This window comes from Euprymna scolopes, chromosome 30 (assembly GCF_053919585.1).
Source record: "Euprymna scolopes isolate OS-2025 chromosome 30, ASM5391958v1, whole genome shotgun sequence".
Taxonomy (NCBI): Eukaryota; Metazoa; Mollusca; class Cephalopoda; order Sepiida; family Sepiolidae; genus Euprymna; species Euprymna scolopes.
In genome coordinates, this window is record NC_136511.1 from 52,096,567 (window position 1) to 52,120,124 (window position 23,558).

Genomic DNA, 23,558 nt, shown 5'->3' on the forward strand with positions numbered 1-23,558 from the left:
CAAAGTCAAAAACAAAAATTATAATTTTCCTCAGCAAACCAAAAAACATATATAAATATTTGGAGATATTAAATACTTGAAGCAAAGCAACTGTTTCCAAAATTTCTGGATTCACATTAAATAGCCTAAAAACGGTTGATATACTCTAAAACAAAACAACCAATTTCTAGCCATATATTTATTTTCAAGCCAAATATTTAATCGTAAATTAGTGCTAAACCAAATAAAGCCATATTTCCAAGCAGACGGTACTGTGACCAGAATCTAGGGAGGAGATACCCAAGAAATTAATTTTTTTCCTTTCCAAACCAAAAGTACTGTCAAGTTAATGCAGCTATGTGATATTCTTGTAATTTTAAGATTTCAGACAGTCCTTCCCCCAACTTATGTTTTCAGTGGCATCTGTGCATCTATTAGTCCGGACGATTACCAGATAACTGTCCATTAGTTTTTCCTGAAATTTTGCCACAAATTGTATTTCATTAAATAGATGTGCATAGTAGAAAAATTATTTTTGCGAAAATTCTGGTTGCATCCCCAGGGGCTCAAAAGAGGTCAAAAATGCCCCCAAATGGCCAAAAAATGACACATTCTGCCCAATAACTTTTGATCCATTCATTAGATTTTTTTTTAAACTTGGCCAAAATATGGAGACCATTGTTCTTAATATAAATCCAGTATGGGTGACCCTGGCAAAATTCTGGTTTGTGTCCCCAGGGACTTTCAATGCTAAAAACGCCCCTTTTTGTGGATCTTTTTTCATATTTCTCAACAAAAACTTGATATGTCTGATTATATAGTGGTTTTACACGGTGGTAACTCGAATATACTTGTATTAAGGCCTGAAAGTGCACAGTTATCCATTTACACTGGGATTTGGTGTTCCCAGGGGCTTAAGAGGTAAAAAATCACCAAAAATGACACTTTTTGCCCCATAGCGTTTGATCCATTCATTAGATTTTCCTGATTATTGCAACTTTTTTTCTTTATGTTCATTTTTCTTTGACTACATGCGCACATATAATCTCAATATAGAAGTGGCATGGTATAGTGGCTACAAGTTCGAATTATGGGTTTGGTGTACCTGGATCAAGTTGGAGTTATGCATCACTTTTGTACTTTTCTTGGAAAATGTATGAATCCATATATCTCTTCTTCCAGCTATCCAGTATTAAATAGGCTGAACTCTAAACTAATCTAGAAGGAAAACTCTAAAATAAGACCAGTCGCTGCTTATCCTGGTATTGTTCCAGTTGTCATTAACTTCTTGTCACTGCAATGTTGTTTCAGGAGAGATGAAGTTGGAAATTCTGCAACCCTTCCTTCACTATATATTTCTTGCAGAAACACTCTTACATGGTGGGGTGGGTATCTATTGTCTTTTGCATATTGCTGCCAGATCAGGCTGTCTGAAGATACTGATTTCTTGACCTAAAATGTACCAAACATTGATGTCATTGTTTTTCCCCTCTTATAAAACTGAACCATGTTCTGCAAAGTTAAAATCAACAATTTTCCTTTACAAAACAATCAAACCAAGTACTATGAATAAAATATATGAAGATATAAAGAACATGAAATATAATTTTTTCTCCTAAATTAGGGTTGACATGCTATAGAGCAAAACAACCAAACCAAACATCATGAATAAATATTTGAAAATATAAAGAATTGAAAAAAAAAAAATGACTGGAATCGGCATTAAATAACCAAAAAACGGTTGATATGCTGTGAAAAAAAATCAACTGACCATTGTTTCTGTCAAGACGTTGAACAGTCATCGAAGATGTGTGAATGAGCTTCAATTTGTGGGTTCTTTTTCTAAAACATTCATAGCAAGAACTCTTCTTCTTACCACCGTTGCAAAAAATAAATAAAAATATGTTCTGTTTCTTCTTCTGTAAATGTAAAACCCAAAAAAATTTTCACAAATAGCTTATTTCTAAGAACTTCCCCATCTGTGGGACATTTTTTTTTTTTTTTTTTCAACATTGTTTCTCGGAGGGCTACAAGATGGCCATCTTCGAAACTAACAGCAATAAACATTCTCAATCCTCTCATAATATTCATCATCATTTAACTGTCATTATATCCATCATATTAACCCTTATCCTTGAGTAGCTTTTAGTTTAGATAAATGTTGAGTTGGTAACAAAACACCCATAACAATATCATTCTTATAACTATTTTGTATCGATTACTTTTTATTCATTTCTTGCGAGACATAACCCTATAATAAGTTCCATTCACTTGCCTCATCATGAGGCCAGAGTAAGACGCAGGGCCATTTTTTTAATGGGGAAAAATCCAACTGCCCCAAAAGGATCACTCTGGATTGAGGAAGAAAAAAAATTGCTTATGTCTAGAAAAAACAATTCTTCATTGACCTAATACAGAAAAGGTAGTATCAGAACAGATACTACACTTTGCTTCTACCTAAAAGGGTCCTGGATATGACCTTAAACTATATCCGATGGTGAGGCCCCAACTTGCGGGCTTTTGGGAGTGTGAAGCCACCCCTTAATTGTCATTGCTCCCATGTTCATTCTGACCCAGAGTGATAGTACCTGTTAGGATCTATGGGTTAAATAGAAACTAACTTGAAAAAACCCCCCCAAAAAACAAAGATATTCTGTTAAACACTGTTTCTTCAAAATCACTAGATTCAGCATTAAATAACCTGAAAAGGGTTGATATGCCGTAAAACAAAAACAACCAACCAATTTATCTAAAAGACCAAGGAGCGAGATCATAGTTTGGTTCATTCCACTGAAGAATTTTTTTCTTTCACCCTTCCCCTCCTTTTTTTTGATATTATAACCGTCAGGATGGATGGTAGATGTTTGATATTTCTTTCATGTTGCTTTGCTTTTATTTTATTGTTTGCTCCACCAGTCTGCCCTCATCTGCTGCCTTATTTTCATTCATGGTGATTTTAGTTCAGCTTTCTAGCTTTAGAATTTTCTAGCATAAAAATGGAGAAGTGAAGGTACAGCTTATACCCTGTGCTGAAATGTCTATCTGCACGCACACGTGACAGCTATTTTGAAAGAAATTGAATGTTCACACCAAGAGAGATAACTCTGTCACTTGAATTGTAGGTGGCTATTCTTTGTTTCTGTTGAAGTTTCTGCTTTTTACTTTGTTCCAAAAGCAAATGTTTTTATTTACACACACGTGTATGTGTATATATATATATATTTAGGCAGCATTTTTTAATTCAAGCAAATATTAAATGCAACGAAGACACATTTCTTTATGATTCTTTTTTTTTTTTTTTTAATTTTTCGATTTTCCGTATAATCTTTTTTGTATCAAAAATATTAATAAAAGTTCCATAGTTGTTGCTGTTACGAGCGCTTTCGTTTCGTCCACAAATCGTCATCAGGTGTTGAATTAAAAGTGACAACTAAAATATACAGTAGATGACGATAAGTTAAAATATCATTGACTTTATATATTTTAACTTATCACCGTTTACTGTATATTTTAGTTGTCACTTTTAATTCTGATTTTCGCTCCTTCGGAATTTTAATTCAACACCTTATGATTTGTGGATGAATTGAAAGCGCTCGTGACAGCAACAACTATGGAACTTTTATTATTTTTGATTTTGATACAAAAAAGAGTATACGGAAAATTAAAAAAAAAATCATAAAGCAATATCTCTCCATTGTATTTAATAATATTTGCTTATATATATATATATATATATATATATATATATTGTGTATATTTAGGCAGCATCTTCTCATTTCGACAAATATTATTGAATAGCATGGAGTTATTCTGTTTTACAGTTTTCCTTTTTATCTTCTTCAATCTCCGAATAGTCTTTTTTGTGTTCTTGTCGAAATTGTATAAGTTGAATCCACAATCGCAAGTGCTTTCGACAGAAGTGCTTCTATCATCCTCAGGCATATTGTAGAAATGAATGTAGAAATTGTTTTTTTAAATTATATATATATATATACACATTTTTTCATAGTCACATGGTAGCTTGTTACAAGTTAGGTGAGCGGACTTTTTTCTTTTTTATTTTAATATTAAATATGTTTATATACATATACACACACACATATATATTGTCGCGAAGATTGACTCCCCACCTCTCTGACACAAGCTCCATATCACAACATTTGAAGGGACATGGCTGCCATCATTCGGAATTTCGAAGAATTATGGTAGAAAATGCAAGAGTATTGCAGAGTGAGAGAAATGTAAATAGGCTAGTAATACTTGAGGCGTTGTACATTAAAACAAAGAAGCCTCAAATAAATAATATTAATTATGAGTGTAGCCGAAGCGTTTTGAAATGTTTGGGATAAATTTTGAATATATATATATATATATGTGTGTGTGTGTATATATGTATATAAATATATTTAATATTTAAAAAAAAAAAGTCTGCTCACCTAACTTGTAACAAGCTATCACGAGACTATCAAAAAATGTGTGTGTGTGTATATATATATATATATATATATATATAAAAAAAAAACAATTTCTACATTTATTTCTACAATATACCTGAGGATGATAGAAGCACTTCCGTCGAAAGTGCTCGCGATTATGGATCCAACTTGTACAATTTTGAGAAGAACACAACGAGGACTATCCGGAGATTGGAGGAGATAAAAAGGAAAATTGTAAAACAGAATAACTCCGTGCTATTCAATAATATTTGTCTAAGTATATATATATATATATATATATATATGAGAGTTGAAGTTTGGTTATAAGTTTATTCTAAATTGGAAATCTGTTTAACATCAGATGATATTGTGATAGAAAAATATATATCAAATGTCATATTTCTTAAAATATAAACAAATATTTATGCGTAATGGATATCATACAACTCAACACATTCCAGATAATTTTAGTCACACATGCACGTATGTTTTTCGGCTAAAAAGGATTTATTTCACTTTATAAAGATGGCAAAAAAACAAACAAAAAAATACATTTGTAATATAAAGATAGGGTTTTAATGTATAGATGTATAGAGCTAGTTTAAAAAAAAAAATGGTATTTTTCACTAGCAATGATCAACAGGGTTTTTCTGTGCACAGAAAACCCATCAAACCTTTTTAGAGAATCCATGGGTAATCTGTAATATATATTGTCTACTGTTATAAAGTGTTATCTGAAAGCTTATTGAGCTCTTTATGCATTCAAGATTTGCTATCTTGATTTGGTTCTGTTCTGATTTTAAGAATCTTATTTTTGTATTATATACTTTAAGAGAGAGCTTGCATTTATATATGCCAGATTTATTTATATTTTATCTCTCTCTATCTATCTATCTATCTATCTATATATATATATATATATATATATATATATATATATATATATAATTTTCAAAACAAATTTTGTGTTTATACCCCAAATTAACACCATCTGTAATCTAAACAAAGACAAACTTTGGAGTAAGAGTTTGGATAATGTCATCTTTTCCTTCTAATGAATCCTCATTCTGGAAACTTCCGAATATGTTTGTATATCTTGTTTATCTGAATAGATGACAAAATGGCCGAGCCTCTTCACTTTTTAAATAAAGACGTTGCATGAATATGCATTATATTGTTTATTTATATATTTGTATATCTCTTGGAATTAAATTGATATATATTGAGCGTAAATCTTGACATCTATAAATAATATACATAAATATTTATGTTTCGAATATAAATTTATTTTATAACAGTTCATCAATAGCTGAATAGTGTAGGACTAGAGCTATGAATACTTTTATATGAACTGCCATAAATGTAGTAACACAATTTTATAAATTGACCAAACAAAAAATCATACAATTGTTTCAGTCTACCACCAAGATATTTATAATGTTCATAATGTATGTATTTATATGTATCTTGGTTAGGCCATCACTACTGATATACATAAATAAATGAAAATTTGTTTATATATATATATATATATATATATATATATATATATAAAATCAGACGGCCCTGCATAGCCCGGTTGTAAAAATATGCTTAAATATATTTTAATTTATGCAGATTTCATATTTATGATTTTGAGTCAATATTCTGTTGATTATTATATTGTACTCAATATATAGTGATGATTTCAAGTTTTGGGTACTATCAGCTATAATTAAAACCAGAACATTGAGCACTCCAGTCTTATTTGTTTTCATCTTAGCTGACAACTGATGGATATCAACACTCTAAAAATTAACATATAAATGTATATTTGCATATGTGTAGAGAAACCTTTTAAATCGATTTAGGCCTGCCAAATTTCTTTTCTTTTTTTTTTTTTCAATTCTGATTTCTTAGCAGCTATTTTTATTGGATAAAAACCAAATCAAATTTATTCCACTGGTCCAAATCCTCTATATATCAAGTTTGTAGACCAAAAATTGACAGTTTCGTAGAGACCTTTCCTCACATGTACACACACGCACATTTTTAACTTGATGATTCCCTACAGGGATGAAACATGGAAACCTTTGTGTGGACTAATTGCTACATATTTTCATAACTTCATCTATGTGTTCTTTTTAGAAGTGACAAACCTTAAATTAAAATGAATTACAGGAAATTGTTTTTATTATAAAAATATGTAGTTTATTTCAAAGATTAATTTTTTGCATTTATAATAAAAATACAATTTCAGACATATGCCCCCCCCCATGCACATGCATGGCATAATCTAGAGGTCCAATTTTTGCAAACTGTGCACTAAATTAGACATTATTTCAGCAATAACATATTGAATGTTGTCTGTTGAGTGGTCTATTGTGTCTGGTTTATCAATGTAGACATGGGACTATTATGTATCCTTAAAGAAGATAATCTAATGGGGATAAATTGCACAAACGAGGTGCCCAGTTGACATCCATTTCTCCAAATTATTTGTTCATCAAATGTTTCAAAATGATTTTCTAAATAAGCTTGCACAATTTGCAAGCACTGCTTGGGTGTTAGTCTCTTCATGATGAGTTGCCAAATCTGCAATTAAAGAAAATAGTTGTCACAATTTAAAGTTCACCAACTTGGAAAAAAAAAAAAAAAAAGCACCCTAAATAGTGTGTGTGAAAGATAATTGTACAACCCAAGCATTTTTTTTTACAATAATAATTGTATATATTCTGAAGCTAAAATACTCTCTATATTCACTGTACCGTTTGATGTGTCTTGGTTTGACTGACCCATTACTTTCGACTCACTTTATACATATATCCTCCCATTAGTATTAGTTGATTTCCTTTTGTTTGATGTTTTCCTAGTTTTTAAGAAAAAGTAGTAAATTTATTTTTTCATTATGCATGAATTTTTATATTTTAGCTTGCCTTTTTCATTTGTTTACTTTTTTCAAATGATGTTTATTTCATTCTGCATGCATTTTTTTTTGCTGCTTTTGATTTGAAAAAAAAAATTAAAACCGTTTGTTAAAGTATTTGAATTTGATTTTTGCATTTTGTTATGCATGTTTTTTATATTTTTTTGCTTTTCAATTTGTTTTATTGTTATTAGTTGCAATTTTATTTCTTTTCCATTTTTGAGTTCAGTATTGAAGTGAACAGAATTTAATGTCAGTTTTTTTTTTTTTTTTAAGTTAAGTAAATATATACACATATATTAAAATATTTATTGATCTGTAAATAATTCACACAAGGGATTATAATCACGAAAATTCCTTAATCCATGAATTTTCAAAGATAATCTTTTGTCATTAGAGGATAGACATTAGTGATTCATTTTTAGTGATGTCTATCCTCTGATCAAGAGATTATCTTTGAAAATCTATGACTTAAAATTTTTTTCATCTCTTGCTTGAATTATTGATAGATCAATAAATATTTTAATTCATTCAATTTTATTTTTTATCATCAGTATTTATATTTCTTTTATTGCTCTGTCTAGTATATTGAGCTTTTTAATATCTTGATAAGTTCCATTGTAAGATGATTATCTTTGTAATTCTCTCTCTCATTTATATATATAATCACTAGCAAAGATACCCACGCTTTGCATGAGAATTGCTGTATGCTCGGATACTTCTTTCGTGAGCATCCTTGCAGTTAGATGTTGTAAGACCGCATCAAATATGACCTTAACCTTTGATGTTAACCTTGAAAAATGGTGTGGGGGACTATCATGCCAGGTTTGGTCATGATCGGTCTAGTGGTGCTTGTACACACATACAAACGCTACTACTTTATATATATACTAGACTACGCGTGACCCATTGAGTCAGTATGTTATATTAGCTATGGAATTCATGTATGAGCGTGACACTTGTGACGAAAAAAAATAGTTTTTTTTTTTTACATAACAGAAACATTTCTATGAAAATATATTAAAATGAAAAAAGAATATAGATAGATTTCTATGAGTTGTTTTGTTTATTATAATTGATTATTTTTGAAAAAAAATTTTACAATTACTGAATTGTAAGTGGTTGGCCATACTTATAGGTAAATGTGCACTGAACAGATACCATAATACTTATTAGAGTTAAATTCAAATTTTGATATATCTGCCTTTCTTTTCTTTTTTTTTACATCGTTCATTTCTGTATTACATTGATTATTTTAAACCCCACTCTTCCCATGTTAAATAATAATTTTGAAATAATAACATTAATATTTCAGTGTCCCAATTGTTTTTTTTTTTTTTTTTTCGCGTTTAAATTATCCAAATAAACAATTGTTAATACTGTCTGCTTTTTTTTTTTTTTCTTTTTCACATCGTACATTTCTGTATTACATTTAAGTTATTTTAAACCCCACTCTTCCCATATTAAATAATAATTTCGAAATAATGTTAATATTTCAGTGCGCAGGTTATGCGCGTATGCGCAACCGGATGTCATAAACTGGAAAGTGGGTTACATACATTGTTACAAGATCATTTGAGTTTTATAATTATATAGATATATTAGTTATTAGGTTGTCCAGAGAGTTTGTGCCAATTTTTAGTAGTTCATGTTAAAATTTGTTTGAATATGTCAAGTTATTGAACCAAGTGCCAGAGAAATCTAGACAATTGCACTTAAGAGAACAATGAGGATACTAAAAAGAGCTTTCGGTTGGTTTCAATAAAAAGCAGAGAAATGTTGGCAGCTGGTTTGGCTGCCCCATTCCCAGCGTTACAATCTTACAAAGAAAGAAAAAAGCCACATTCGAGACATAATATGAGAACCTAAAGAATGATTTAAAGACGAGGTGGTCCCTTAAAGAAATCAACATTATAGCAGTTGTGATAGGAGCAACTGGCTTTATGAAAAAAAAAAATCTTCAGAAATACTTGGAAACAATCCCTGGAAGGCCAAGCTGGCATGAAATACAGATAGCAGCCATAAAGGGAACAGCATCCATTCTTAAACAGATCTCTCGGATATAAATTCAAATCTTAATGAAATCACGTGTTAGAGCCAGGAGGAGTTAGCTCCCTTGATCTCTTAAAACTAATCAAAGTAAAATAATAATTTAAAACAAAAACAAAAAAAAGAGGGAGTTTGATAAATAATTAAAAAAAAAAATCACAAACCTTTATTTCTACAAAATTGTGATTAAAAATTATAATAAAAAAAAAAATAACATGTTAAGTTTTAAGCTAATGATTAATCTATTTTTTCTGAATAAAAGATAACAAAAAACTGATTTAGAAACCTGACATGGATGGCTAATCAACGAAACAGTGTAGGTTATCAATCTAAAAATATATTATGCTCTTATTGTAATTGAACACTGTTATTTCTTCATTCATTCATATATATATATATATATATATATATATATATATATATATAGATGAGGAAAAGCCTATTAACAATAGAAAAATATATACTGTTGCATATAGATCTATTCATTAATTTTAAACAAGGGAATACAATGCAGGGCATAGGTTTTATCAAAGCTCTTTATACCAGGAAATTCGAAGCCTAATGCTTCTCATCAAAAGGGGAGGGGAGGCACTATGTCCTGTATTGTATTTCCTTGTTTAAAATTGATCAATAAATCTATATGCAACAGTATATATATTTTCTATTCCCAATATATTTTCCTCTTTAAAATTTTTTTTTTTTTTATTACATTTTCACCCCAAACAAGGCACATTGCCACTTTGGTGTAGGGGGCTACTATCAGAGGCAACAGCTACTGGGGTACTATGTAGGAGTTGGGCAGCAAGATGTCGGTTCACGCTACACTTGAACTTCTGCATGTCAGTACAGTAGTAATACACACGGACGAAAAAACGCTTTGGATAATCACAGATTTCAAGGTAGTTCTACTAAAATAGCCATATTTCTTAAACCAAAGCACTTCAAGTCTTCAAATTACTACTGTTTTGTTCGGAAATGAATATACTTTCAAATGAATTAATAAATATGAATGTACATTATATATTTTAAGAGTTTTAAGCAAATAAAGTGATAAAAATGTGAACGTCATAAAATGGCGTTTTCGGTAAGGTTTTGTAATGACCCCCCCCCCTGTTTTCTAAAGGTCCGTACCGTGATTGTATGAAGAATTTCGTCATGAAATTTGGGAACCAATTAGAAGAGGTGTTAATCTTAATACTGTCAAGTGTCCGAAATATTTTTGACCATTTCTTTTTTTGTCGTGTTAAAAATAAGACTTTAATATGACGAGTATTGAACATTTTGAAAAAAAAATTCTTCGGACACCCAGTAGTAAGTAAATCAATCTTTTTACTATCTTTATCAATTAAAAGTATTATTTTTTGTTGAGTAGGACCGCGGTAATTGATAATTTAAAAGGACCTACCCGAAAAAAAAATTGTTTCTATTTCTCGAATTTGGTCAAATGAAGTTAGTATTACTAGCAGCAGCAGCTCCAGCCTGTAGAATCAGCCATAGCACAGTGTATAAACAACACGCGTTCTTTAATTTTTATTCAAGAACGAATTAAGAAAAACATGAAAATATGAATATAAATGTTCTTATGTTTAATTAGAGCTATTTTGTTATCAGAATAACATTAGTTTAGAACTATTCGGTTTTCAGAATGTATAATAACAACAATCCCAACCAATTCGGCATTATGAATCTGTTGCAATTTCTCACATTTTTTGTCAAATTTAAAAACATGTTTTTTTTTTAACCATGTTTTTTAAAACTTTTGTAGATATATAGCTTGCATGCACTTTTATTCTTTAAATTAGTTTTGAACAGCGAATTAAAACAATGTTTTACTGCGAACAGCCACAAATTTATTTTTTCAAAATCAAAATAAGTATCAAAATCTCGTTTATACATAGATTCGAAAAAGTTGTCAAAAAGCAAATATATAACAAATAAATGTTATCAAAGGCAAGAGAAGTTACTTTTCTACCAAACTGGATATATTTTTTGTGTTTTTATTCAATGTAACATGTTTATTCAGCTCGAAAAACATAGTGTTTACCGATGTATTGGAAAATTCAAAATGGCGGCCGGCCCGACTCTCTTTGACACAATAAGTTTGAGAAAAGGAGTTAAAAATAAAAAAAACTATACAAAATACTGTTAAAAACTCACCGAATATATGTCAGCCTACGTCACGGTAACATATATTTAGCGAGTTTCTAGCAGTATTTTGTCTACTTTTTTATTTTTAACTCTTTTCCCCAAACTTACCGTTTCAAGAGAGTCGGGCGGCTCGGGTGCCATTTTAAATTTTCCAAAACATCGGTAAACACTGTTTTCAAGCTGAATAAACATGTTACATTAAATAAAAACACTAAAAAATTATCCAGTTAGGTAGAAAAGTAACTTGCTTTTGATAACATTTATTTGTTATATATTTGTTTTTTTGACAACTTTTTCGAATCTGTGTATATTAATACAAACCCTCAAAATCTATATCAATATTCTTGAAATTTTAAAAGCAGTTAGAAAACACATCAAACTACAATTAGGAAGCTTTTTATTTCGTTATTTTTTTTTTTCTACTTATTAAGCGAAATATATTTTTACAACCTGCTCCAGCGTAGTATAAATGGCCTATGGAATTAACACCTTCAACCTCGAAAATAAAAATCAACAAATTTTTGAACGCTCTCTTTGAAAAAAAGCTCTCTTAACTTCACCTCTAATACAAATTATGTGTGGCAAGTCTCCTCCTAAAACACTCTTTAACCCTAACAATAACACTAAGTTCGAGTGGCAAGCCCCCTCCCCCTCCAACAAAATACCTCTGTAAGCCACATACAAGCATCTAAAACAAACAAACAAAAAATAGATCCTTCCTTAAAGAAAATACACATAAAAATAAATTGGTTAACTGTCCTAAAATGCTAGAATGGCCAGGAAATGGTGAATTATTTTACATTAAATTTTTGTGAAACTAACCGCTCCCCCCTCTAATATTGTTTTTGTTAGCTTTGTCTCTGTCAAGTTTTCAGTATGTTCACACATAATTTTCCTTAGCCCTACAATTAATTCAAAGTCCGAATGGCAACCCTCCACATATTCTCATTGCATAGAAACCCTCTTAAAACTACACATAATCATCTTAAAAAAAAAAAAAAGCATGCATATTTTCCCATAGAAAAAAAAACAGTTAACTGCCCTAAAATGCTTGAATGATCTGTAATAGGAAATTATTTTACATTCAATTCTAAAATAATTTGTTTATCTTTCATTAAAGTTTTTCATGGCATTTTATACATAATTTCCTAAAAAAACCCATAAACTTTGGGAGATTTTCAGTTGCATATTCTGATTCCTTGTACAAAAATACACTTATACAGTAAATTTCATTTTTTAGTCTTGTGTTTTAACAAAGATATGACATTTTTACTGAAAAAGTAGTGTAAAAAATGTGACGAAACGCATATGGTCTTAAAGAGGGGAAAATATCCAAACGTGTGAGGCACAAAAATAGCCATAACTTCCTTAATTTTAATCAGATTTTAAAAATTTAAAAAGATTCTTTCTTAGCTCATCAAGCTCTTTCTATGCATACCAATATTGAAATATTTCAAGCTATTTCAATTTTTTCATGTGTATTGCTACATGTCTTGAAAGTGAAAATTCACTTTCATTTAACTTAATATTTGTTACAATTCAAAATATATTTTTTTCAGAATATATAGCTAAATAGTATACATTTTCTTATAATCGTAAGAATATATATATATATATATATTCTTATAATCGTAAGAATATATATATATATTCTTATAATCGTAAGAATATATATATATATATTCTTATAATCGTAAGAATATATATATATATATATTCTTATAATCGTAAGAATATATATATATATATATATATATATATATATATATACTCTTAAGGAAAATTAAATTATGCAAATTAACATTTACAAAATTGCTCAAAGGTAAAGAATACCAGATACAAAAATAATTGGAAAAAATCCTTTGTATCTGATATTTATTTTTGGACAATAAATTTTGTTTCTCATATATTGCTGCTCTATCTCAAAAATTTAGTATTTTTTTTTTTTTTAGGATAGGAATAAATTATAAATATTTATATTACTATTTTTAATATATGTGTATATATACACACACACACACACACACACACACACATATATATATATATATACACGTCATTCACAGACTGTTCTGCTGCATTACACAAAAAAGTGAAATAATGAAATTGTAATTTATGACTAAATATCAATTTATTATTTATTAAATGTTCATTTTTTTTCGTTTTTCATGATTTCAATTAATTACAATTTCTATTTTCAGTTTTTGCTGACATTTATTTTTCAAATTTATTTTGTTTGCTTTTATCCATAAGTCTTATTTTTTTTATTTTTTTTTTTTAATTTCCTGACAGATTTAAAAAAAAAAATAAAAAAAAAATTCCGTTTTAAAAGTTTTGAATTTTTTTGTTCTCTCCCAGCATTTACACATTACCCCTTTCCCTCTAAAAATAATTTTTTGGATTTATTCAACAAATAACATGAATAAAAACGAATCCTTGTTTATCAAACTAAAATCTTTTTTTTCGTATGTATGAAATATTTTACATAAATGTTTGTTGCCTTTTAATACCGAGTGACTTGTTGTAGTTTGATGAGAAAATTGATCTATTTGATTTTATTTAAGGATTTGTACTTGATCTCTTCAAATTTAGATTAAATCACATTTTAGTGCTTTTTTTTTTTTTTTTTTTTTTTTTTTTTTTTTTTTTATACATAGGAGTAACCACTTATGAAGGCCCTGAGGCTACTCGAAGATAAGAGTTATTGAGTGTACAGTAATTAATGGGATATCGTAGCAGTCGTTATTAATGGAAATTTGGTAGATTTGGTTACTTAATAAGAGGGCGATTCATCAAGAATTTATGTTGGACTTGAAGACAACCAAGTTGTAGTTAGCTGGGAACTCCTCAAAATAACAATCATCAGCAATAACGGTAAAGCCCTTCAGATTCTAGGCAGATTTCTTTAGAAAAGTAATGTTTCAAGTTTTTAGAAAGCAAATGTTCAGATAAGCACAATTTTATTTTTTTATGAAAATACTTTTGCTAACATTTTGAATGTTTATACACTCAAGTTACATTACAGTATAATAATAAAGAGAATTGTAAGTGGATCTTGGGTTTAGTTTTAGCAGACCCTCAAGTCTCGCTTCTCTTATTTTGTCTTTTAATCCTCACATTCTAAGAACAAATTTTCCGACAAAGAAGGAAGAATCGTTGTTTTCTGGGTCAGAATCTATTCTATCTAATTATTATTGGCAAGCTTTTGCCCTTGAAGTAGTTTTTTTTTTTTTTCTAACTTCTTACACCAAGTTGCTTTATGTCTTGTCTGGAGCGATTTCTATAAAAAAAACAAAAAACAAAAAAAACTACTAGTAGGTTGAAAGAGGATAATGAGTTTGTATACAAAAAAAGTGTAAAATAATGAAGATGGATAGTGAAGCTATTGATGCTGTTTGAAAGTTTTGTTATCTTGATGATAGCATTATAGCACAGGGTGGATTAGGTACTATTGTAATTACAAGAATTAGGATCGAAGGGAGTAAAATCCTTGAACTTTTGACATTACTAACCAGCAGAGCAATCCCATTGTTGAGACAACAGACCAGTCTATCAGGCATGTGTATATGGTGTGATGATGTATGGAAGTGAAGCTTGGCCAGTGACGATTAAGGACATGAGTTTCATGGAAAGAAATATGAGAACGATGTGATGGATGTGTAATGCGCATTTTTAAGACAGATTTAGATCTGATGACTTCAGAGGAAGATTAAATCTGCACAGTATAGAGAGATGCATGCCGAACAGACTTTGATTGTATAGCCATGTTGACAGAATGGTTGAGAACTTTTGGGTTAGATGTAGAATAATTGAGGTAGCAGGGTCAGCCCATGAGGGTAGGCAAAGAAAAAGATGAGAGGAAATGATAAGAATGGAATTTAGGGGAAGAGGGATAAATGAATACCTGGGTAGAGATAGGTAAGTCTAGAAGTCAATTACTAAAAGATGTCGCATTCATGTTAGCATGTAAAATGAATGTTAAAAACCGAATACGATTGATGATAATGGTGCATGCAACAAAAGCAAGTTAAGTAATTTCTAAGAGAAAATAATTCAAGCAAATTAGTGTTTGTCTATTCTTCTAAATAGACGTCCACCATCTTTAATTTGAAAGGTGAAAAAATTTGAAAACCTAAATGATAAAGAAAAAAAAAAAAAAAAAAAAAAGATGGAATCTTAAAATATTACTTCCATGCATAATTTTTTTTTAATTTTGTAATCACGAGTCGTTCCAAAAGTAAGGCCTCCTATTTTGTACAAAAAAACTAAAATGTTAAAGAGATATGAAGACAGGAGTGATACCATTAAAACAAGCGATCTTTGGTTTTCCGAAATTTCTTTTTCTACATAGTCACGACCCTTCTCAAACTTTTTCCAGCCTCTTTTGATGCTTCGGTCATAAAACTCTGTTTTACAAGTAGTTTTATTTTTAAATTAAATCAAATTAGGAGTAAGCTAAGAGCGACCATTTTATCCGCCACTTTAAAAACAATCTAAAAAAACAAAAAAAACAAACAAAAAAAAAAAACAAGAAACAAATGGGGGTAACTCAATGATTCAAACTTGAGATTTGTTGTAATGCCTCCAAATTCCCATTAATCGCTTAAAAATAATTTTATTTATAAAATAAAACTATTTAATCAGTTTATATGATTTTTGGAATATATATATTTTTTTTGTTACAGCTATGTACATCATACAGATTTTTTTTTAATTTTTGTTTTTTTAATATGGGGAGATCGATTCTGGACAAGAATCATACAAATGTATTTATGTGATTTTTTAATAAAATAAAATGATGGGTTCAAACAGTAAAAGTAAAACAAGAAAGTCAATGATAAAGTTTTGGAGCACATTTTTTTTTTTTTATCATTTGAGTTGTCTGTACATTTTATTATATTCGTGCTTTTTAATTATAAATGTACAGTGCAGTGTAATAAAAATAATTGGTTCATTTATTTATTGTGGACAATTGTCCTCATCTTTTAGTTGTTTCACAACGTTTTGGCCAACTCTTCCTCTGGCCTTCGTTAGTTGGTAACTGCGATGGGATGGGAACTCCGAATCTCTTAACTGCATTCTCGGTAATTACTGCTGTAAAAATGAGGTGAGACAAAAAACAACTATGGAAAGCAGTTAGGAGATTCAGAGTTCCTATCCTGTCGCGGTTACTACCTGGCAAAAGCCAGAGGGATAGTTGGCTGAAACGTTGTGAAACAAGAACTAAAAGATGAGGATAATAGTCCGTAATAAATAAATGATACTCATCTCATCATCTCAATTAACATTCCAATTAATTAAATAAATAATTGGTTATCTTTTTGAAACAGGGTATAATACAAATAAAAAGAAACAGGGTATAATACAAATAAAAAGAAACGGCATAATACAAATAAAAAGAAAAAGGGTATAATAAAAAGAAACAGGGTATAATACAAATAAAAAGAAACAGGGCATAATACAAATAAAAAGAAACAGGGTATAATACAAATAAAAAGAAACAGGGCATAATACAAATAAAAAGAAACAGGGCATAATACAAATAAAAAGAAACAGGGCATAATACAAATAAAAAGAAACAGGGCATAATACAAATAAAAAGAAACAGGGCATAATACAAATAAAAAGAAACAGGGCATAATACAAATAAAAAGAAACAGGGCATAATACAAATAAAAAGAAACAGGGCATAATACAAATAAAAAGAAACAGGGCATAATACAAATAAAAAGAAACAGGGCATAATACAAATAAAAAGAAACAGGGCATAATACAAATAAAAAGAAACAGGGCATAATACAAATAAAAAGAAACAGGGTATAATACAAATAAAAAGAAACAGGGTATAATACAAATAAAAAGAAACAGGGTATAATACAAGTAATACAAATAGTATAATTTAGAATTATATACTGCATAATCATGTTTGCACACCGATTCATGTCAGATCACCAGTTAAACAACGTTGAGCCAGGTCAGTACTAAAATGGGTGACCATTTAGAAAATCCAGGTGCTGTATGTGCTCTCCACTTATCTCAGCATTGTTTCCAGTTAGTCTTGAGTCTTTCCTTGCCACTAGATCCAATTGTTGCTGACTCGGAAGAGGTGTGGTTGGTGATTGCGCAACCCTTGCCTCAGTTATATGTGCAGCTACCCTTACAGAGGGTATCCATTGTCTCTTGAGACTGAACTGAGGCATTTTAGAATTGCAATAATGAAGATTTCTTTTAAATGTAGACTCTGCCATAATCTTGGTTATTGTCAAGGGGAGAAATTAAGTTAGCTATGAAGATTTGAACTTATAATGTCTATACCATCCACCTTTATGCCTGCGAGTTCTGCTTGGTGATTGGAAATCTTTGATCATTACTTTATGTATCACGTCCTTTGAGTTTCCTGGCAGCAATCCATGTGCAGTGCTAAATATTCTCCCCCTCTCAGTAGGCTCTTCTTGTGAGTATTCTTTGTTTATACTTTTCAATGTCAACAAGACAAATTTATTATTAGTGTGGATGAGAGCTGCTGACCTTCATAGACTGGAACTCTTGGATCATTACTCCCTGTGTTACAGGTCCTGAATATGACCTTAAACTATATCCGATGGTGAGGCCCCAGCTTGCGGGCTCTGCGGAGTGTGGAGCCACCTTTTAATTGCCATTGCTCCCAGGTCCACTTTGACCCGGAGTGGTAGTACCTGTTAGGGTTCCTACTATGGGTTAAATAGAAACTGACTTGCAAAAAAGAAATATATTCTATTAAAAACTTTTTCTTCAAAATCACCGGATTCGGCATTAAATAACCTGAAAAGGGTTGATATGCCGTGAAACAAAAACAACCAACCAACCAACCCTGTGTTACATCTTCAGAGTTCTGGTGGCAGTTTATATCGAACGTGGTGATCCATGTGTAGTTCTGTACACCCTGCCTTCAAGAGCTTCTCCTTGTGAGGTATCTTTGCTGGTTTGGTTACACTTTTCGGAATCAATGAGATGAATTCTGGGCTGGAAGTGGTGGCTACTAACTCAAAACATGACTGAGAATGGTAAAGTAGGCTGCAGAACTCGTTATCAATGCATGTTCAATCTTAATTCTATCTGCAAACACCATGAATGTGTTCACAGATGGAATTAAGATTGGCTGTCATGTCTCAACATTGTCTCACATTGTGTTTGAGTGACTCTTATTTGGAATGCAATGAATTCATTGGAAGGAGCTGGTTCAGGTGATTTAATGTGAATCTCATCTCAAGTCAATTGAGTAAAAATCTTTTTGAATTTTAATAGCTAAAAAGTTCATTTTTATAATTAAAGCTCTAAGATATTTTAGCAATCGACCTTATTTGAAGCACTATCATCAACATCCAATTTCAATAAAAGGATGCTGAGTGTGAAAATATTGGTTAAGTTTAGATTTTTACATCTCTATCTTTTTCTTTTTTTTTTTTTTTAATAAAGATTTGTGGTTACCAAATATTGGCATCCAGTTTAAAAAAAAAAAATGGCTTTGTAAGATATAAGAACCTCATCTTGTATAAATGCCTAGCAACTGTTACCTCATCATTGCTTTCTTAAGTTCTTTTGTCGACTGAAAAAAATCTTTGAAGCAACTGATTTAAACTTTTTTTTATCGAAGGTTGAATGTCATCCTGAACAAGATGTATCTTCTAGTTTGAAATTGTCATCATTTCTGTGCAGGTTGCACAATAATTGCTTTTTCTCTTAGAAATCTTAAAAAATATTTTTCTGGCTGCTGTAGATAATTAAGAATAGACTTGCCAAAAATAAAGAAAATCGGTGCTTGTACAGAATCCCACCTATATTAAAAAAACAAAAGAAAATCTGTATGAGGAGAAAGAAAATATTGTACACCAAAAATCATAAATTGATAAAATAGTTTTATTTAAAAAAAAAAAAAAAAAAAAAAAAATCAAATTTTGTGATGAAGCAAACAGCAACAATATCACGATGCCATCCTGAAAACAATGGAAATAACTCTAAATAACTCGAACTTGCAAGATTTTGAAAGCTATGCTTAACATGGGGAGGGAGCATCAGGAAAGCTCAAATTTGCTTATAAAAATAAAATTGCTTGAACAAGTTACATGATTTTTGAAATACGATATTTTTCTGTCACATGACATACATCACACAGGTTTTTCTTTAGTTTTCTTTATTATAGAGTGAATTCTGGACAAGGACGATTTTTTTTCCTTTCAAATTGGTGTACTCCATCTAGAATGGAAAGTAATGTTTTATTTGTTAGAGAAATGGAGAATAATAGTAATGAAAGTAAAAAAGTAGGTGAGAGAAGGGGAAAGTAAGAGAGGGGTAAGGGGAGAACAACGGGGTGGGGGGGAAGCAAGAAAGAAAGAGGTAGGGGAGAGAAGGGGGAAGCAAGCAAGAAAGAGGGAGGGAAAGGGAAGCAAGAAAGGGGTAGGAGGAGAGGAGGGGAAGTAAGGAGAGAGGGAAGAGGAAAGTAAGAAAGGAGAGGTGGAGAGAGAAGGGGGAAGTAATAACTACTTTTATTTTAAAAAATAAAGCATCAGCACATATCAATAATTTAAAAACCCACATAATTTTAACTTTTTTTTTTTTTTAATTTTTTTTTTATACATTTCTGGCATAGATTGATTTGAAAACTTTTTATATTGAAATTTGTAAACTTTATCTTACCATTCAATTTGACAATATAAATAAAATCTACATAAAACAGTTAAATGTAACAAATAATTCATAATACGCACATATTTTGTTTATCTTTTGGATATTGAAAATTTGCTTGTAGTTATTACAAATTTTTTATAACTTAGCTTTCGTTATATACCTGTCATTATATACCTTTCAAGTTCATAAAAAATTAGATAAACTCATTGTATACAGTTAGTATATTTGCAACAACTCTGATAATGTATGCATTTGATATCAGATGGTGTACACATTTGATATCACATAATATAATCATTTGTGATTCTGTTTTAATGCATTTTTGTTGAATATGCTTTCTATTTTTCAAATTATTTGACGCTTTTTGCAGGCTTCAAAATTTCGTTTTTTTGCTCATCATTCAATTAAATTCTTATATATAATTTTTCAATATTTTTTTGTTTAGTTTAAACTATTTGTCTTTATTTCTGTATTGGTATAATGTGCATGGCTGCTTGGGACTCTTGTGTCCTCTCTATAACTCAAAGAGCATGCTGCTTTCAGGTATGAGGAATATTACGGTGCTGGTACCTTTGATGGCTATAACACTAGCCATACAAGTCGAGAACAGTCGCGTGCACAGACCCCAGCGCAAGAAGGTGTTTCAGCCTCGTGAGTAACTTATTTTCTTTTCTTCATCATTTTTTTTTTTTTAACCTAACTTTTTTTTCTATTTTTTTTCTTGCATGCTTTTTGTTTTCTGCTAATCTTTTAACAATTGCGTTCACATTTGACAATGCACATTGTTTGTCACGTTATTAAAATCGTTCTTAAATGCTTGAGCAAGTTTCTTTTCCTAAAATAATTGTCAGTGGCAGTAATATTGGAAAAGTACAGGTTGCCAAATAAGGGATTGTGGCAGTAGTATTGGAAAAGTACAGGTTGCCAAATAAGGGATTGTGGCAGTAGTATTGGAAAAGTACAGGTTGCCAAATAAGGGATTGTGGCTGTAGTATTAGGAAAGTACAGGTTGCCAAATAAGGGATTGCATAACCTGATCGGGTCCCCTGGAGGAAATAGTGAGACATTGAAAAAAACTAGAAACTTGTAATCCCAATAAAACATTACTGATAATGCTGCCAGATGAATTGTTTAAATATATAACTCTATGAATGTTTTTTTTTTTTTTTTTTTTTTGCTCTTTTTAAAATTTTAATTTGTTTCTCTAATAAAATCTGTGATAAATCTTTGTTTTTATCATGTTGTCAGTATTTTTATTTTAATAACATTTTCACCCCAAACAAGGCACATCGCCACTTTGATGTAGAGGGCTACTATCAAAAACATAAGTTACAGGGGTACTATGTAGGGAGTTGTGTAGCAAGATGTCGGTTCATGTTACACTTGAACTTCTGCATGCCAGTACAGTTAGGGAAGCAGGGTCCCGGAAGGGAGTTCCAAAGTCTAGTGGTTCTGGGGAAGAAACTACTGGAGTAGAAGGCTCTCTTACATGTAGGGATCTCTACTGTGAAAGGGTGGGATTTAGCTGCTTGTTGGGTCTGTCAGAGCTTCTACTTAAAATCAGTTGATAAATTGCATTTCTGTTTGGTACATTAATTGCACCATAACAAAATGGCTCTTCAGAAGGTCATATTAAAAAAGTAATGGTCTGTTCATTATATTTTTATTGTGAAATATCTTAACTCAAAGTTCAAAGGTGGTTGGTCATCTATAATACCAATATGTAAATAATTGCTGCACTTGTAAAAATTTAAAACAAAATCATATTTTGAGGGCATGTATCATGCCAGTTACTGCAAATATTTATTGAAAAAAAAAAAAAATGCAATAGCATAGAATGAAAATTTAAAAAAAATAACTGATTTATGAAATAAAATCCCTCGGAATACATTTTGATTTCATTGTACATAGGTCAGCCATTTTGATCTTTTGTAATAGTTGAAAAAAAAAGAAAGAATGGATTACTTTTGTGACCTTTAAAAAATTTAAAGGAATTTCGAAACGTTTAGACTGTCAAATAAAAAGTCATTTCTGTCTTTAAAAGCACTAACAAAAGACTTATCACTCTTACTTTCATCTCAGTAGTAAAAAGCTGCATTCTCTGTCCATGTTTCTGCTCCAGGAAACAGCCTTCCAGAGGAGGAGGTGATGATGACTACCATATTTAGGTTTCAAATGATTTTTGACAAACATTCAGACTGTATGACTCTTATGACTTGTTACACTTTGCTATGTTTTGCCAAGTAAGTTTTAATTGAAAAAGCTGATATTTATGTAACTTTTGATAATCTTCAACTTTAACAAAAAAATCAAAGTGTAGTATCTGTTCGGGTGCTGTACTTCACTTTTTGATCTCGGTTAGTGGAGGAGAGATCCTTCATAACTGATACATTTTTTTATTTTGGTTACTAACCAGAGGGCCCTTTTTGGGGAGCTCGTTTCCCCCTACATCAAAACCAACCTTGTGTCTAACTCTGTCCTTGTGGAGAGGCAAATAAATAAACAAACTATATATATATATATATATATATATATATATATATATATATATATATATACATGCTCAGTCTTTTGGCCAGGAACAAAGTGTAATATCTGTTCATTCTGATAAGTTCACTCTCCCAGACTTTACATTCTTTATGAGAAGGGTTTAATTTATTGCTAATTGCCTGAAGTGCCCGTTTGAGAGAATGCTGATGGGTCTGCTCAGGTAGTTTTTTGTAGTGTGCTGACTTCTCAAAGTCACACATATCCTAACTTCTCGGAGGGAGGTAAATATTTCAAGCCTGATTTTTTTTTTTTTTTTTTTTTTTTTTTTGTGCCGTTTCTGAATTTTTGAGATGAGGATTGGTTATTTGTAATATTTAGATTCTTCCGATATCTGTTCTCATGAGTTTTATTTTAATGTTTCAATTGATATAACCTTTAACTTTCTTCAGGTGTTTCTTGTTGAACTCTGGAATCTGCATGGAATTTCAAGTGGAACCCTTTATTTCATCCACAAAAGTAGGATGCTCTCGTTCTGTCTGCCATAACTAGGTAGAAGTTCTGTGTAATTCTACTCTGTCATGGTTGACAGAATGAAAGCATGCTATCCCATATATTCAATAAAAGGTTTTGTTGGGAATTTTGTGCAGATTCTTCAGTCTGATAAGGTACACCTGAAGAAGGCTGGCAGTTACAGCGATCAAAACATTGTGAAAATAGCACTCAAGATAAAACGGTCGCCCGCAGAATCCAAATAATGCGAATAATCTTTTGATGTGTATTTACAATCAATATACCACGAAAAAGAAGAAAAAAAAAAAATAGAGACCTTATTTTTTAAATAACCCAATTATTTTTTATTTTATTTTTTTTGTGGTGGTTTCTTCCAA

General features: G+C 30.5%; 1 protein-coding gene across 12 annotated transcripts in view; it reads left to right on the plus strand.

The window, feature by feature from the left end:
• The window catches only part of LOC145254806 (uncharacterized), a 400,418-nt gene that overhangs the window by 158,441 nt on the left and 218,419 nt on the right, over positions 1-23,558 (plus strand). For 8 of the 12 annotated variants that reach the window (XR_013863805.1, XM_080113605.1, XM_080113609.1 and 5 more), the window contains one exon: positions 20,725-20,832. The exons of the other annotated variants lie outside the window; for them this stretch is intronic. Coding sequence is in view for 7 of the 8 variants with exons in the window: in XM_080113605.1 (XP_079969731.1) it covers positions 20,725-20,832 (108 nt within the window). In the remaining variant the exon portion in view is untranslated. The remainder of the gene's footprint in view (positions 1-20,724; positions 20,833-23,558) is intronic. 12 annotated transcript variants of the gene reach the window in all.